General features: G+C 60.0%; 1 protein-coding gene across 1 annotated transcript in view; it reads left to right on the forward strand.

The window, feature by feature from the left end:
* Nucleotides 1–5,812: 5,812 nt before the first annotated feature.
* LOC117640558 (dachshund homolog 1) overlaps nucleotides 5,813–16,120 on the forward strand; it is a 32,743-nt gene continuing 22,435 nt past the window's right edge. Inside the window, exon 1 of the mRNA XM_034377100.1 lies at nucleotides 5,813–6,286. Within this exon, the coding sequence (XP_034232991.1) occupies nucleotides 6,224–6,286 (63 nt within the window). The 5' untranslated portion in view covers nucleotides 5,813–6,223. The remainder of the gene's footprint in view (nucleotides 6,287–16,120) is intronic.

Here is a 16,120-nt window from a genome sequence, read left to right on the forward strand (position 1 = left end):
GGCGTGAGGCGGGGTCTTGACGCGACAGGAATGGACCGACCCGGTCAAAATTTCACAAGAAGTTTGGGGAGTCGAACCGCCGACCTCAGCACGGAGAAGCGACGCCTCTACTCCCTAGACCACCACAGCACATGCAATTTGTGGGCTGAAGTCACGGTTTTCAACCACACTGGGCGAGGCAGTAAAATTAAATGTTAATGTTTGTTAGGATTCGAACCCCCGACGTCTGGGACTGTTCTACACGGCTCCGCTCTGATGGCCTCGAACCGTTCCACAAAAGAAAGGAAATCGAAAATAAAAATTTGAGATGCCGGTATTCGAACACCGCACTGTGCAAATGCGATCGAACGTCTGTAACATTCGCACAGTGCGGTGTTCGAATACCGGCATCTCAAATTTTTTTTTCGATTTCCTTTCTTTTGTGGAACGGTTTGAGGCCATCAGAGCGGAGCCGTGTAGAACAGTCCCAGACGTCGGGGGTTCGAATCCTAACAAACATTAACATTTAATTTTACTGCCTCGCCCAGTGTGGTTGAAAACCGTGACTTCAGCCAACAAATTGCATGTGCTGTGGTGGTCTAGGGAGTAGAGGCGTCGCTTCTCCGTGCTGAGGTCGGCGGTTCGACTCCCCAAACTTCTTGTGAAATTTTGACCGGGTCGGTCCATTCCTGTCGCGTCAAGAGCCCGCCTCACGCCGCTCCATTCGTCGTGGGCTGTGGTGGGCGAGCGGCAAAAGTCGTGCGGTCCCGGCAGGAGGGTCCTGGGATCGACTCCCATCATTTCATTACATTTTTCGACTGGCTTCCTTCCACTGCAACTAAAACCCGTTGTCCAACACGACGCCAGACGTACAAGCTTGATAGCGTAGTGGTCAGAGTCACATTCACCTGGCCACTCCGCTGGGGTGTCTAAAAAGCAGCTGCGCTTCGGCGGGTTGGCCTCGGCACTGGAGCGACGGAGTATTCGATCCGTCAATCCAGCCACCCGTAATTGGTCGCGGGTGGGTCCTCCTGATTCGTCGGGAGGAGATGATAAGTCCTTTGAAGCTGGCCCTTAAACAAGCTGTATGTTTGGTAGAGAGCGCCGGACAGCGGGTGTACATTTGGTACAGACCACCCCGCGAAAAGCAAAGGCTCTCAAGGCAGAGAGAGACTGTCAAACCCGCCCTTCAAGCCCGGCCCATATACAGACGAGAACCCCTGGGGTCGCCGCCTGTAAAGCACCGGTTCCCCCGATCCACCGAAGTTGCAGGCGGCCCTCCGATCTCGGAGGTGGGAGAAGGGCCCCCCTTTTTTCTTCTTTTTTTTTCGATTTTTGTATCCGGGGGGGGGGATGCATTGCGCCTAGGCTTTTTGTATCCCCCTCCGGCCGGCCGAGGGGATACTCCTCGCCTAGGTTCTTTGTATCCGGGGGGATGCATTGCGCCTAGGCGACGTGCATCCTCCTCCGGCCGGCGGGGGATACAATAAGCCTAGGCAAAATGCACCCCGGGGTACATTTCGCCTAGCCGCATTGTACCCGGGGTACAATTCGCCTGGCACCTAGGCGCTTTGTACCCCTGGGTACATTGAACCTAGTCGTCATGTACCCCAGGGTACTATGGCCCTAGGCGTTGTGCACCCGGGGGTACTCTGCGCCGACGGGTACAGTTCGCCTCCTACACCGGCATGGGGCCGCCCTTGTCACTACACCGGGTTTTTTGCGAGGCGTGTTTGGAGTGCGCTGCACTCCCCGGGGCCGGAAGTCCAAACACACCACGCACAACGCCGTGCACACACACACACACACACACACACACACACAGAGGAAAGAAGTACTCAAACAAGTAATCGGCGGGCAATTTCTGATAAAGCTTATTTTTTCGTGGAAGCGCGACGCGGAGGAATTCCGATCGGAGCGGTTGGTTGATTTAGTAAGACACACTGCCGTTTTGGCGAGCCGTCCCAAAGCCGTCCAGCTGCTGGACTCCAGCATATCGCTCCAGGCCGGCGCCTGGCTGGACCGCCCGCCTCTCCCCGCCCCGCCCCGCCCCGCCCCGCCCCGCCCCGCCCCGCCCCGCCACACCGCGCGGCCTGGTATGGTGCCGGATCCTGATAGCCTTTACAAAACGAGAAGTGCAGGTCACCTCAAAGCGCCCCTGCCTGGCGGCACTGCTCGAAAAACAAACTCACTCAGCAAAAAATATATGCGTTAATAATAATTAAAACTGCGAGTCGTGGAATGCGAGCCGAAATTATTTGAAGCGTCTGTTTCTGGGAACACTAGTCCAACGCCGCTTCGGAGACACTGCTTTTACTTTATCAGCACAATCAAGAGGGATCAAGTATGTTAACCACAGAGACTAACCCGTACCCGACCTAATCGTCAGATAACATTATGCCACCACATTGCAGCCCTCCAAAATCGGCGCAATCCAGAAAAGTTACATAAAATAAATGAACGTGGCTGGATAAGCGGCCGCGGTGTTTGGCAGTGTGCCGCCGCGACACCCGGCGCCACGGCGCGCCAGGTCGCCGAGGAATTCCTTATGTCTTGAGTCCTGCGTGTCCGGCTCGGCTGCGTCGCTCTGTCTCTCTCGCGCTCATGGGGCGCCCCGTAGGGGTGCGAGAGAGACAGAGCGACGAGGACGACCCTCGGAATCAGCCTGCAGGGCCGGGCCGGGCTGGGCGAGGATCCGCGAAGACGACGAGCACCGAGCGGAGAGTGCGTCAAAGCGTTCGCGCGGAACCTTGTTATTACTCCCGGGGTATTTTTATTCCAGCGATTTGAACCGCCATCGGCGTGCCTTTTCGCTCTTTTGGCGTTTCGATAAACTCGGTGGATGCGACCTGCAGCCCCGGAGGCCGTTCCCAGCTGATACACTCACACGCGTTGCAGACCGAATCTGCACACCGCTGTCATCGCTCTCGCCCTCGTGGGGCGGCCCTGGCTGCAGGTGCGAGAGAGACGGACGATGCGCTGGGCGCGTGTCCCAAAGGTGCGAGAGAGACGGACGATGCGCTGGGCGCGTGTCCCAAAGGTGCGAGAGAGACGGACGATGCGCTGGGCGCGTGTCCCAAAGGTGCGAGAGAGACGGACGATGCGCTGGGCGCGTGTCCACGATTCGGCCCTGGATGACGGCGTGCGCGATGACGACCACGCTCCGCCAATCGGCAGACTGATTCCGAGGGTCGTCTTCGTCGCTCTGCCTCTCTCGCACCTATTCTGGACGCCCCATGGGTGGGGGAGAGACGGAGCGACGACTCTCGGAATCAGTCTGCAGAGAAGCCAGATCCGGGAGCCGACAAGAGTCTCGCCTCGCGGCCGCGTGCACGTCGCAGTGCAGCACGCCTTGCACACACCGCGCGTGCAGCCACACTGCGTGCGGTCAGACGGCCGGCCCACATTATTATTATATATTGTCGCTGCGGCCTGCGCGGGGCAGGTTAGTGGACATGGACGTGACACACCGAGGGGCACTGCAATGTCTCAAAAGAAAAAAAAAGTGTTTCGAAAAATGAAAAAAAAAGGCAAAAGTGCACACTAACAGCTTTTAAAGTTTATCTTTAGGCACGAAGTAGTTCCCCCCGGGGCTGGATTTCTTTTCCCAAAGTGGTCCCTTATGCAATTTCGAAATTTTCTTTACGAGTTTGGTAAGACTTGGCGGAGAAGAAGAACCTTTGTACCCTGATTTCAGTGCTGAAGTCTTTGTCGAAAACTGCTGGACCAATGTTTTTTTTTAAAGCAGTATTCTGCTTAAAACCTAACGAAGTATTTTGAGCATACATAGTACAAACTACCCGATACCAAGAAATATTTCGCAAATCACTAAGTATTTTCTTTGTAAGCATATGTATGCTCAAAATACGTTGTAATAAGAAGCTGCTTTCCTTCGTAAGGCCTAAAATAGTTTGTAAGGTTTTCTGAGTGCTAAAAGAGTTTTTATCAACAGAATAGAGACGGGTTCCGCCCGCGCGCCGCCTCACGAGCCCGCCGCGTGGCAGCGTGTGGCAGCATGTGGCGTCGGGCACGCGTTCCAGCATGGTTCCAGCATGGTTCCAGCGTGGTTCCAGCTCCCAGCGCTTCCAGCAAACACCTCGCGGCGGGTGAAATCCCAAATACCGCCGCCCAGCGCGGCCCGCGCGGCCTGCCACCGCCACCGCCGCCACGGACAGCGCGGCCCCCGGCCATTTCTACTCTTGTCAACAGTCGTTAAGGCATGTGGTAATTTGGTCGCGGAGCCGCGGGCCTGGAATGAATAGCAGTGCGATAGCAGACGACGTGATTTGACGTCAGGGTGGAGGGGGAAGGGGTCCAGAATGCACGCTGCTGTAACGCAGCGCATCAGGCCGCCGGGCCGGAAGACCCGAGGCGGACTCTGGGCACGTTCCGTTTCCACTCGTCAAAATGGGCCGAATTCAACACACACTGTGGGCCAGAAGACCGGTGGAGGCAGACAAAATTCTAGACGCGTTTTGGAGCTCCAATGAAGCTGTATGGGACTCGAACCGAACGCGTGGCCCGTTCAATGGATCGCTCTCCGAACGAGGAATCCATTGGAGGGGTCACAGCGCGCTCGGGTGGTTGGTTCGAGACAAAGTTACCGACTCTGAAAGTCAAATGTCTGCAGGTACGTTGCGAGTGCCCCTTCCCTTCTCGAGGGCCACCCCGGCGCAGAGCTGCGTGATTCACCGCTGCCGGGTGCACGCCACACGACGCGACGACTCGACGGCGTGTGTTCCGCGTGAGTCGGCGCGGCGGTCGGCGGCAGCAGACTCATTCAGAGAGTCGTTGTCGTCGCTCTGTCTCTCTCGGACCCACACGGGGCGCCCCGATGAGTGCGAGAGGGGCAGAGCGACTCTCGGAATCGGTCGTCGGGCCTCGGCCGGTCGAGCCGAGCCTCCGCGCTAAGCACGATTTAATACTCGCCGAGGTTCTGGGGGCATTCCTAAACCGCAGGCGGCGTGCGGGCTGTGCGGCATTGCGCATGCGGCGTGCAATCCGGCGTCGCCGTCCTCAACACGCGCGGCTGCGTGCGAAGCGTGCGAGGCGGCCGCTCCATAGTAAGGCCGCGGCGGTCGCGTGCGAGACGGGGATGGACGTGGGCGATAGGCGGGCAGCGCTTGTCGCGCTCAGTGAAAATTTAAACGAGTTGGAAATTCGGAGACGCCGCCTGCGAGACGGCGGGTGGACTCGCCCGCTGCGCAGGGCTGTGCTGCGGCGCGGCCTACCCCGGCGCCTGGAACGCCCGGCAGGGTGGGCCGGCCCGCCGGACTGCCCTTGTGCGTGGAAGCCTACCCGACGTCCTGCAGGCGCTACACCAGAAAGATAGTGGTTTCTCTAGTCGAGTTTCTTGAGTTTTTCTGTTTTCCTGTGATTTCTGGATCCCTTGTCAGGAGCCTTAGACTTTTAGGGACCCGTGTCAAGAGTCCTCGATTCTTTGACCCCTTGTCAAGGGGCTGCCTCCTCAGTCAGTCCAGCTCTGGACCCGCCACTGTGATGATGATGATGGTGAGATGGTGATGAGGAGATGGTGAGATGGTGATGAGGAGATGTTGATCGTGAGGAAGATGATGGTGAGGACGGTGATAAGGATGATGATGTTGATGATGAAGATGACCAGGTCGGCGTGAACCTCCCCGCGAGGCTTGCGAAGGGCTGCAGCCTCCCCCGACCTTGGGCTGGGCCTGGGCCGCTGGGCCGCTGGGCCCGGAACGCTTGTCGACGGTGCAGCGCGGTGCGGCGCGGCGTGGCGCGGCGCGGCGGCAGCCGGCCCGGGCGGAGCGCTGCGGCGCTGCGGCGCGCCCCGCCGCCAGTCTCTAGTCAGCCAGCGGCCCGTCCACACCGCGTCTGAGAGAGAACCCCGCGCCAGGCTCGCGGCGGCCCGTACCGCACGACAGAGCTCACCCAGCTGGTCCAGTACGGCCAACGTGTCCAAACGAGCTCTAGTTTTCGAACAATTTGTGTCGTTTTCGCCCCCAACCGTCCTGTGCGCGTCAAGAAAAAATCCCCGTCAAGAAAAAAGTCTTCGGACTGCCAGAAAAGTTTTCCAGGGCGCACGCCTCCTGGATAATGACAGTGTCGCCCTGGAGTGGACATCCTAGTGTTAAGTCCATGTAACCGTCATTACTAGTGAAGTAACTTCAGTGAGTGCTGTGAAGGCCAGAAGGCGCCAGAAGGGGGACCCTCGTCCCGTGGCAAGTTGGACGCCAAGCACCCTGTGCCCAGTGTCAAAGTGCCAAACATGTCGAGTGTCAGCCGGTCTGGCTCGCCCACCCCCAGCATGGACAGCGACGTCAGAGTTCCTGTGAGTATCCGTTTCCAATTGGCTTGTCTGTTGCTCTGATTGATGTGGTTCTGGTTGAAGGGCAAACATAGATACAACTGTCACTTTGACAGCCGCCGGTGGTGCGAGGGGCGTAGAAATGTAGCAATCAACTTGAGCGACACTGCTGCACCTAGCACGGCGTTACTGCTTGAGAGTGCATCAAACTGCAGCACGATGCCTCTTGACTGTACAGCAGCAGCTACGCTACCCGCGATTGGTTTGAAGCAACTTGCAACGCCGCTGCACCGGCGCCACCGCCCTTCTCAATGTCGGAACACTGCTTTTACAGTGGAAAAGATCGGTTCTGCCGACCGCAGCGAGCGCCCTCTTGCGTGGGAGGGCCGCGCCGGCCCCTTGGGCCCCTTGGGCCCCTTCGGCATGCAACGCGAATTGCCGCAAGTGCGCCGGCCTGTGGCCGAAACGCTGCCTCGTCGCTCTCTCTCCCTCGCACCCCTGCGGCACGCCGGGCACGCCCCACGAGTGCGAGAGAGGCAGAGCGGCGGTCAGCGCGCAGGCCGGCCCCCGCGGCCCGCAGCCCGGCACCGCCCCGCTAAGCCAGGCCGCTAAGCCAGGCCGCACTGTTCCGCGTCAAAACCGATCCGCCGGCGTATGAGAAATTCCTAAGTCTGCGGTCGCTGTTCTGCTAACCCGCTCCGTTTAGGAACTGGCCCGTCGGCTGTTCCTGGGAGACACCGAGCCGCAGCGGGGCGGGGCGGGGCGGGGCGGGGCGGGGCGGGGCGGGGCGGGGCGGGGCGGGGCGGGGCGGCCTGGCACCCTGCGGTAGTGCCTGCCGCCGCGGTCACCGAGACTTCGTCGCAAGAAACGTGAAATGCACAAACGGGTGACTTCGGTCGGCCCGAGTCTGGCGATCATCGCCGGCGGTCGGACGCCGAAGCGTCGTCGCTGCAGTACTGGCAACCAACTGCGTACCAACAGCGCTCCGTCGCTCTGTCTCTCTCGCACCCCGAGGGAGTGCACCATAAGTCACCATAAGTGCGAGCGAGACAGAGCGTGCGTCGCTCTGCACAGCCTAGTGACGACTTCATTGCGTCGCGCTCCGAGCTAAGCGGTGCTAGGCCGTTCAGGCGAGCAGTGCGTGTCGCTCTCTCTCTCTCACACACGGCGCGTTCCGAAGGGGTGCGAGAGAGACAGAGTGACGAAGCGCCGTTCGGAAGCAGCCTGCTGTTAATCCGCTCCTCCCTCCGAAACGGCGAGATTGGCCGCCAGATAGCGCCACTACGCTGTGCAGCAGGGTTGTTAACGTTAATTTCAAATTTAACGCGTTAACGTTAATGCGTTAGTCCGGGTGCATTAACTTAACGCGTTAACGTTAACTCGAATTTGAGAATTTAACGCGTTAACGTTAAATTAACGCAAGTAACGCCGTTATCGTTAAAAAATCTTTAAAACCCAACCAGAGAGGGTTGAGATAACGCCACCAAAACGTTATAACAAACGTTCATCACCCATAAAGGAATTAAAGAAACCATAACACAAATATTAAACTAGGTAAAACAGCTTTTGCTGTGTCTAGCACATATATTTTTTGAGAAATTTACCTGGACCGATCGTGCATTAATCCCTACGTTAATACATTAACGGCGTTACGCGTTAAGAGAGTCCATTAACTTAACGCGTTAACGTTAATGGCCCAGACATATTTTAACGAGTTAACGTTAACGTTAATTAACGATTAACGCCGTTACCGTAACGCCGTTAATCGTTAAATTAACGTTTACAACCCTGCTGTGCAGTGCAGTGCGCTCCAGTTTGGCGGACACTGTTCCACGCGTCGTGGAGGTGGGCGCGGCAAGGCGCGGCGGCCCTGCCTTCCGGGTGGACGTCCACTGGACGGCATTGGCATATCATTAGGCGCAGATCAATCAATCGCTCGGGCAGTGGTGGCACTTTCCTCTCCCAGTGGAGCGGTTCGCCACCTCCACGTGCAGCAGCACGCGCCGCTGCCTTTATTTTCGAATTTTTGGTTTTAAAAAATTCGCAGTTTTTTTTTCAATAAACTGACAAGACAAAGGGTCGGGCGCCCAACGGCCTGCATAGAAAAGTGTGGGCGTCGTGCAACCGGCACGTTCTTTTCGGCGCTGCGTTTTTGAAACTCGCGCTCGGCGCGGTTGAGTCATGCGGGGCGCCGCGCCGAAGCCTGGCGAAGCCGCGCTGGGCGGCGGCGGGGCGGACTCACAGGGGCGGCTCCAGATAGCAGCGGTAGATGTGAACGGGCGATGCAAATTACTTTTTGCATCGCAGCCCCGGCCGGCACACAGTGGGCCAGAAGACCGGTGCAGGCGGCCAAAACTCTAGACGCGTTTTGAGCTCCAGAGTCGCTAAATGGGAGTCGAACCGAACGTGTGACCCCACCAATGGATTCCTCGTTCGAAGTGCAATTCATTGGTGGGGTCACACGTTCGGTTCGAGTCCCATTTAGCGACTCTGGAGCTCAAAACGCGTCTTTCATGTTGGCCGCCGGCGCCGGTCTTCTGGCCCACTGTGCGCTGGCGGTGGACGTCGTCGTGCTGCCCGTCAGTGACTCCCCTCGACGGAGAGGCAAATGCGCGGAGAGGCGACGGCGCGGCGACACGAGACTCGCCGTCGTCGTTGCGACTCGGCGGGATTGCCAACGCACGCGGCGAACGGTATCGAAAGAGTAAACGCGACGCTGCGCCGCGCTGTGCGCTGTTCGGCGAGCCTGACCGCAAAACTGCCCCGCCGAAAAAGCCGCGCGCCGCCAGGCTAGCCAACTTCCTTGAGCAACACGCTGCACGGCGGCGGCGGTGGCCGAGGCGGCGGCGGTGCCGCGGTCCACGCTGGTCCACGCGCGCTGACCGCAGTGGATCCCCTGATGAGGAAACACCTTGCAGTAACGACCTTTTTTATTCCTCTTCCATATATTTTTCCAAATTTCGGCCGCGCGATGACGATGACGACGACGCTTGGAGACAGGTTCCTAGCAACATTACCGCGGCTCGCCCCGGGGGTCTGGCAGGGATCACACCGGGGGTCACCGAGGGGCGCCCCGTGCGGCCCCGAGACGCGCCCGCTCTTCTAAGCGACGTCCTAAAGGCCTGATTACCACAGCCCAGGGGTTCTTCGTCCTGGCGCGGCTCCCCCCGAGGCCCAATCAGACGTCCCCCAACGGGGCCAGGCCGGCCGCCGCACAGTGGGCCAGAAGACCGGTGGAGGCGGCCAAAACTCTGGACGCGTTTTTAGCTGCAGAGTCGCTAAACAGGGCTCGAACCGAACGTGTGACCCCACCAATGGATTGCTCTTTGAACGAGGAATCTATTGGTGGGGTCACACGTTCGGTTCGAGCCCCATTTAGCGACTTTAGAGCTCAAAACGCGTCTAGAGTTTTGGCCGCCTCCACCGGTCTTCTGGCCCACTGTGCGCCGCGGAGCGCGGAGCGATGGACGGCGGCAAGGAAGGCACGACTGGCCGTATGCAACAAGGTTACCCTGCGGAAAACTGTTTGAACAGCGCGCCTGCGTCCATTCCCGATTTCTGTCGTACCTGTCCGAGTCGGACCGCCGGCCGGCAGCGCAGGCAGCGGGCAGCCGTGGCGCAAGCTGTTTGAATTAACCGCCTCCCTTCGCCGTGCTGGCCGTGCTGGCCGTGCTGGCCACGCCGACGGCCCTGCTGCCGCCGGCCACGAAGGGGGCGGTGCAATACCGGGCCGGGCGCCGGGCGCCTTGAGTTTCCGTCGCGGCGGAATTTTCAGGCCGCGAGTACGGCGGCGGTGTGCACCACTTCGGAGCGTGAGTACGCCCCGCCCCGCCCCGCCCCGCCCCGCCCCGCCCCGCCCCGCCCCGCCCCGCCCCGCCCCGCCACGCCCCGCGAGCGTGAGATACCTATCACATTGAATCGAACAGGTCGCCGTCTGGCGGCCCTAGCCCTCGCCGCGGAGGCTGTGGCTGGCGGCGGGGGCGTTCCGAAACGCCTCTCGGCACCCGGCCAGGCCGCGGCCAGGGCTAGGGCGGCCAGACGGCGGGGCAGTCCGCGGACTCTATTGACTCGCTGGAAACCGAAAGTAGTGAACGATACCGCACGGCTGTCTGCCGCGCCTGCCGCGCCTGCTACCGTCCAGCGTCTCGTGTTCGCCTTATCGAGCCACTTAGAATGCGTTTCCCCGCCGGCCTTTTCTCCGCTACACTGTCTGCCGCGGTGTCGTTTCTACAGTGCCGTGTCTGCCTCCACCGAGTCTTGCTCGGCGCGCACTCGGGCTCAGTGGACTCTTTTTCTTTACGTCGCAGTACGTACATCTTTTCCGTACCGGCGATGTTTCTTTCCAGTCGCTGGACCGTGGCGGGGCGGGCGGGGGCGGCGGGGGCGGCGGGGGCCCCTCCGTGGGGCGCGGCGCGGGCCAGAGCACAAAGCCCCGCAAAGCGAACACAACCCTAAAGGTCATTCATGTTGAAACGGGCCGGGCCGGGCAGGCAGCCGGCATGGCCAAGCGCGGCTCGGCTCGCCACGGCGCGGCGCGGCGCGCGGCTACGCAAACTGATCGGGGAAATTAGTCAACGAAGCGGCGGCTTGCAATGCGATTTGCCTGCTCGCGGGCCCCCCAACGAGGCCCCCAGCGAGCCCCCGCGACCCCTATGGCAACACGGGCGCCGCGACGACCCGCGCGGCCCCGGCGGCACGGCGGCACGGCGGCGCCGAACTACATTTTCGTGTCACCGCGCGGCCCCGCGGCTCCAGTCCCCAGCGTCGCCTGTCAAGCAGGCTGTGTCGATGTAGGGCTGTGTGTCGTCACCCAGTGCCCACGCAGCCGGCCGCTTGGAAGGGCTCTGTCGTGACTAAGTAAGTCTGCGCCTGTGTTAGTGCTTCTTCGAATCGCGGTGCGAGTGTGTGTGTTTGTCTCTGTGTTTGCTTGTGTGTGTGTGCGTGCGCTGGGCTGTCCGTCACTGGCGGTTTACCTCGTCGTCACCTCCGAGACCCTGTGAGTCAACAAACGCAACCCCACCTCGCGGCCGCCGTCGGGTCCTGCCAGGCGGCATGCCAGGAAATGCATCTCCAAGCGGTGGACTCCGGGACTCCAACACGGAGCCGCGGTGCGAGGCCCCTCAGGACCTGCTGCATCGCAGCCCACACTGTCAAAAGAAACTTCCCACAGTGCAGGCCGCTGCACTATACCCTCTATCCTCGTGCAGTTCGGCAGCCGTATGCAGTGTGCCTGTGTGCGTGCGACGTGCGTGTGTGTGAGGAAGACAACGTGTAAAGTGCGATGACGACGTGTGTGCCTGCGGCCGGGCCCGCGGCATGATGCAATGCACGCGGCCGTTCCCCGAGACGGCCAACGAGTCCTCCGTCCTCCCGGCGCGCATCGGCCCGTCATTCACAAAAGTTCCAGCTTCCTCGCGGCGTTCGTTCACCGGCCGACTAAAAATACCGGCTCTCCATTAGCCTCCGCGAGCTAAAAATATTCCGCGATGATAAATTGGACCGAGAAATGCGCTCCATCATGGAGGCCGTCCGTCCGCGCGGCCCGCGGCCTCCGCGGCCTCCGCCCCGCCCTCCTGGAAGTGGAAGGCTTCCGAGGACTTTCCACGACGCCCCTCACGAGCCGCGAGCCGCGCGAGCCGCGTCGGCGGGGTCCTTACAAGGGGCGGAAAGATACGGGGCGGGGCGGGGCGGGGCGGGGCGGGGCGGCCGAGGCGTGGTGCCGCCCCGCGGTCGCGGTCGCCGACCTCTGTCCAGCGGCACGGCTAGCACGGCCAGCTCGGGCGTGCGGCGCGGCGTGCGACCTCCAGCCCACCCTAGCAGGGCAAGCTTGCGCTAGCGCCACTGGGCATTCGAGTCCCGGCGTCGTGACCGCCGTATTTCTGTCGTCGTGAGTCCCTTTCGTCGCTCTGTCTCTCTCGCACTCACGGGGCGTCCCGTTTGGGCGCGAGAGAGACAGAGCGACGAAAACGACTCTCGGAATCAGTCTGCTGCGCGCTTGCAAACTGCAGGGGCTGACTCCCGGTAAAAGTCTCGTTCTCCTCCAAGGCCCGGCCACCTGGCTCAGCCTTGCAGTGGTCGGTCGGAAGAGCGCGGCGCCCGCTCGGCCCGCTCGGCCCTGCCGAAATGGGCCCCGCAAACACCCCGCCAAACACTCGGCGGAGTGCTTTCCGAACGGTGTTTGTTGGCGAGGACAAGGCTCTAGGAGTCGCGACGCGCGCAGCGTGATGACATTCTGCATTTGGTTCGAACCACCGAAAAATGCCCCGGCATAAATTTCCTCCCCGGAAAAAAAAGTCCGGAACAACACAAAAAGTAAACAAAAACATGGAAACTTGAAAACAAACGAAACCGCTGCCGGCTGTTGACTCGGTACCCGAGCAGAGGTCGCGCAGCCCAGCCTTCGGTCTGACCTAGACCAAATTATTTCGGCAGCGGATGGAAGCAAGTCCGGCAAGGTGACGGCGGGAGGGGAGGAGAGGGGGAGACAGCTCTGCCGGCCGGGGCAGCTCAGCCGGCCGAGCCAGCTGATATCCAGAGCGGCCAGTGGGCCCAGTGCGGCCCAGTGCGGCCCAGACCGAGTTTAGCGTGAGAAAAGAGTCCGTTCCTGGAAACAGGCACACCGGCCGTGTTGCATACTGCTCTGCTTGGCACATTCCAGATTCGTGGGAGATTAAGCTGGGCAGCCTGGACATGAAGCGCAGTAATACTAAAGGCTTGGCTTCGGGCCGCACAATCAGCAGAAAAAAATCAAGTGCAAACAACAGCACAATGAGTGCTTATTTTTAAAGACGCCTACGGAGAAACAAACATGCAGTCACTATAAACTCTGACTAAATTGTGTCTGCATGGCCTCAGCAGGGCTTAGCCTCGCTATGCACGCAGCCTGCTTCAAGGGGCCGCGCGTGCGAACATTGTGCAAGGCATTAGCGTGGGCCTGTGCAGGGGCCCACAGGGCGCGCAGGGCCACGCAGGCCCCGCCGGGGCCCCGGCAGCCCAGCGGCGCACCTTGAACCATGAACGGAGCATTAGTCCAGACACCCGGCAAGTAAAATGGGTCAAAAACTATACGGAAAAGAGGATTTGCAAATTGTCATTCATCGATGTTCATTCAGCTGGGTATCGAAGCAGCAGCTCTGGTTCATCCGGGAGCGCGCGCGCAAGTCAATCAGCAGGTTGGCAAAAAAAAAAAAAACACTAAATATAAAACAGAAACGAAACTGCCCTAGGCCTGCCTCTAATAGGATTCGATCACCGCCATTATCGCTGCCGGAAACTCGCGCGCGAGATTCGCGAACCACTCGCCAGATGAGATGATTCCACTGGACCATTTTGACGTCGTCTAGGTGATTAGGACCCCGGTCCGCGGCGATGCATAGTGGGCCAGAAGACCGGTGGAGGCGGCCAAAACCCCAGACGCGTTTGGAGCTCTAGAGTCACTAAATGGGACTCGAATCGAGCGTTTGACCCCTCCAATGGATTCCTCGTTCCGAGGGCCATTCATTGATGGGGTCACACTTTCGGTTCCAGCCCTGATTAGCAACTCTGGAGCTCAAAACGCGTTTGGAGTTTTGGCCGTCTGCACCGGTCTTCTGGCCCACTGTGCGACGGGACTGGACAGGTGGGGGAGGGAGGGGGAGGCGGTACTACTCGCAAGGCGTGGCGCGGGCTCGCCTGCAACGGGCACGACACGGTAAGAGGTGCCAGAAATAAAGTGCGCGGAAAGATGTTTGCGGTCAGGTTGGTACTCCCTCCCCGCGCGACCTTGCAAGGCCAGCCTGTGTAGGCCGCGGCGGCGGCGCGGAGAGGAGTCATAGCTACCAACTCATTGGCACCAATTTCGCTCGCCGAACCTGTGAGGAGTGTGTTTACTGGACAAGCAGTCGATACGTTCAACGTTCCTCGTTGTTGTTGTTGTTGGCGGTGTGGTGGCGGTGCAGCTGCGCTGGAGCATAGGCCGGGGCAACGGGACGGTAGCGGACACGGCGGCGAAAACAACAAGAAGACCGAAACCAAAACGAAAACGCCGACAGCAGGATGTGGCGGGGCGCGGCGGCGCGGCGGCGCGGCGGCAAGGCCGGGGAGTGCCGTGTCACTAATTATCGGGATGAGCGGACTTGGGGCAGGTCAGTGCTCATCGTCTAACCAAGACGCGGCGCACTGGCAGCCTTGGGCCGCGCAGTCTCGCTCCGCGCCGCTTCGCCCGCCGGTTTTCTTTTCAACTCGCCCGTCGCCGTCATCGTGAACATGCCGCGTTTTACTGCTGCAGTGACATGGCGGAGCGGGTGGTATTTCTACTTGCTTTACTATTTATACGCGCCGCTCGGAAACTTATTTGCGTAGGCCAGGGGAAAATAGTCTAACCCCTTGCAGAAATCAAGCGGGTAGCTGGTAGCTGTGTCATCACCAAACCGAATAGGGTACTTCACAGAAGAGCTGGAAGGAAAGTTGAGAAGAAATCAAGAAGAACAAAGTATGCGAAACTCGTGAGACTGATCGTCTGCGTCGCCGTTCTGCCGCTTCCGCGGAGCTAATTCTCATAGTGTGGCTCTCAGTGTGGCTTTGGTTAGTTCGACTTGATATCTTCTTAACTTCCTCCCGCCTTTGCTCCGAAGTACCCGATTTGACATCCGAAAATTGAAGAGCGCAGAAAAATAACGCCAAGCTCTTTTTTGGCCCCAGTCCCGACCTAGCACAATCTAAAAACGCCCATACACTGACTGTATGGCGACCACCCAGCGCCGCCCGCCCGGGCTTGGCCGTCTTGGCGGGCTTGGCCCAGTGACATGGCATATGAGGCGGGCCGGCGGCGGGCCGGCGGCGGGGCGGGGCCAGACGGCGAGAAAGAACCGGGTCATGCATTCATACACACCGCGCACACACTGGTTGCCACCACGTGTGCGTGACGCGTGCGTGGGCGTGAGATCGATAAAATGCCTCGAGACAGACCCAAGTGCGTGATACATGGAAAGTCCCCCCACCGCCGCCACCGCCGCCAACCGTGATGTGTGGGTGGAGGAAGCCCAGAAAGTGCAAACAGTGTCCCGTCAGACATTCAGGCTGCTGCAGGTCAGGATCAGGCAGTTTCCGTCCCGATCGTCCGATTTTGAGGTTATGTTTGGTTGACGGCGATAACGAACATCCTCCGTCACGATGTGTGTGTACACTCGCCGCACTAATTTCGACACTGCGATACGATCGGCCCATTTGGTGCGTCCTTCGTCATTGTAGTGCACTACTTTGCGTTGCGCCACGCGACGCCGGCGACGGCGGCGACAGGTGAAGTGAGGTGCGTGGTTCGACGGCCCGCCGCCCCGGGGCAGCCAGGCGGCGCTGCAAGCGTCCGTTCGGCCCGCCAGCAAGGCGTGCGCATGCTCCATGCTTCCAGGTCGAATGCCGGCCGATCCCCGCAACTTGAGCCTCTAGGCTCCGAGGCCATCACCCCCGAAGTCTCTCTCTCTCTGTGCGTGTGATTAGAAGCGCTCCGTGAGTAGTATGGATCCCCCCAGGAAGCCAGGCGGACGTTCGTCGCCCCACGCGAGATGTTTACGATCGGCATAAATGCAGCGCCTCGCGGAGGAGGAGGTGAAGGAGGAGGAGAAGTACAAGTGACCCGAATGAAGCCGGTGCCCTTTTCTCCCCAATTCCAATCCACTTCGCGCGTCGACTGCTGCAAACCCGTAGGAGATGCGGGCGCGGAGTGTCTCCCTTGTGCCAGCTGCACCGTTCGAGCAGTCACGCCGCACAGTGGGCCAGAAGACCTGCGGCAAAAACCCCAGACGCGTTTTGACCTCCAGAGTCGCTAAACAGGGCTCGAACCAAACATGTGACCCCACCAATGGATTCCGCGTTCGGAAAGCA

The sequence above is a fragment of the Thrips palmi genome, unplaced genomic scaffold, assembly GCF_012932325.1.
Source record: "Thrips palmi isolate BJ-2018 unplaced genomic scaffold, TpBJ-2018v1 HiC_scaffold_1, whole genome shotgun sequence".
Classification (NCBI taxonomy): domain Eukaryota; kingdom Metazoa; phylum Arthropoda; class Insecta; order Thysanoptera; family Thripidae; genus Thrips; species Thrips palmi.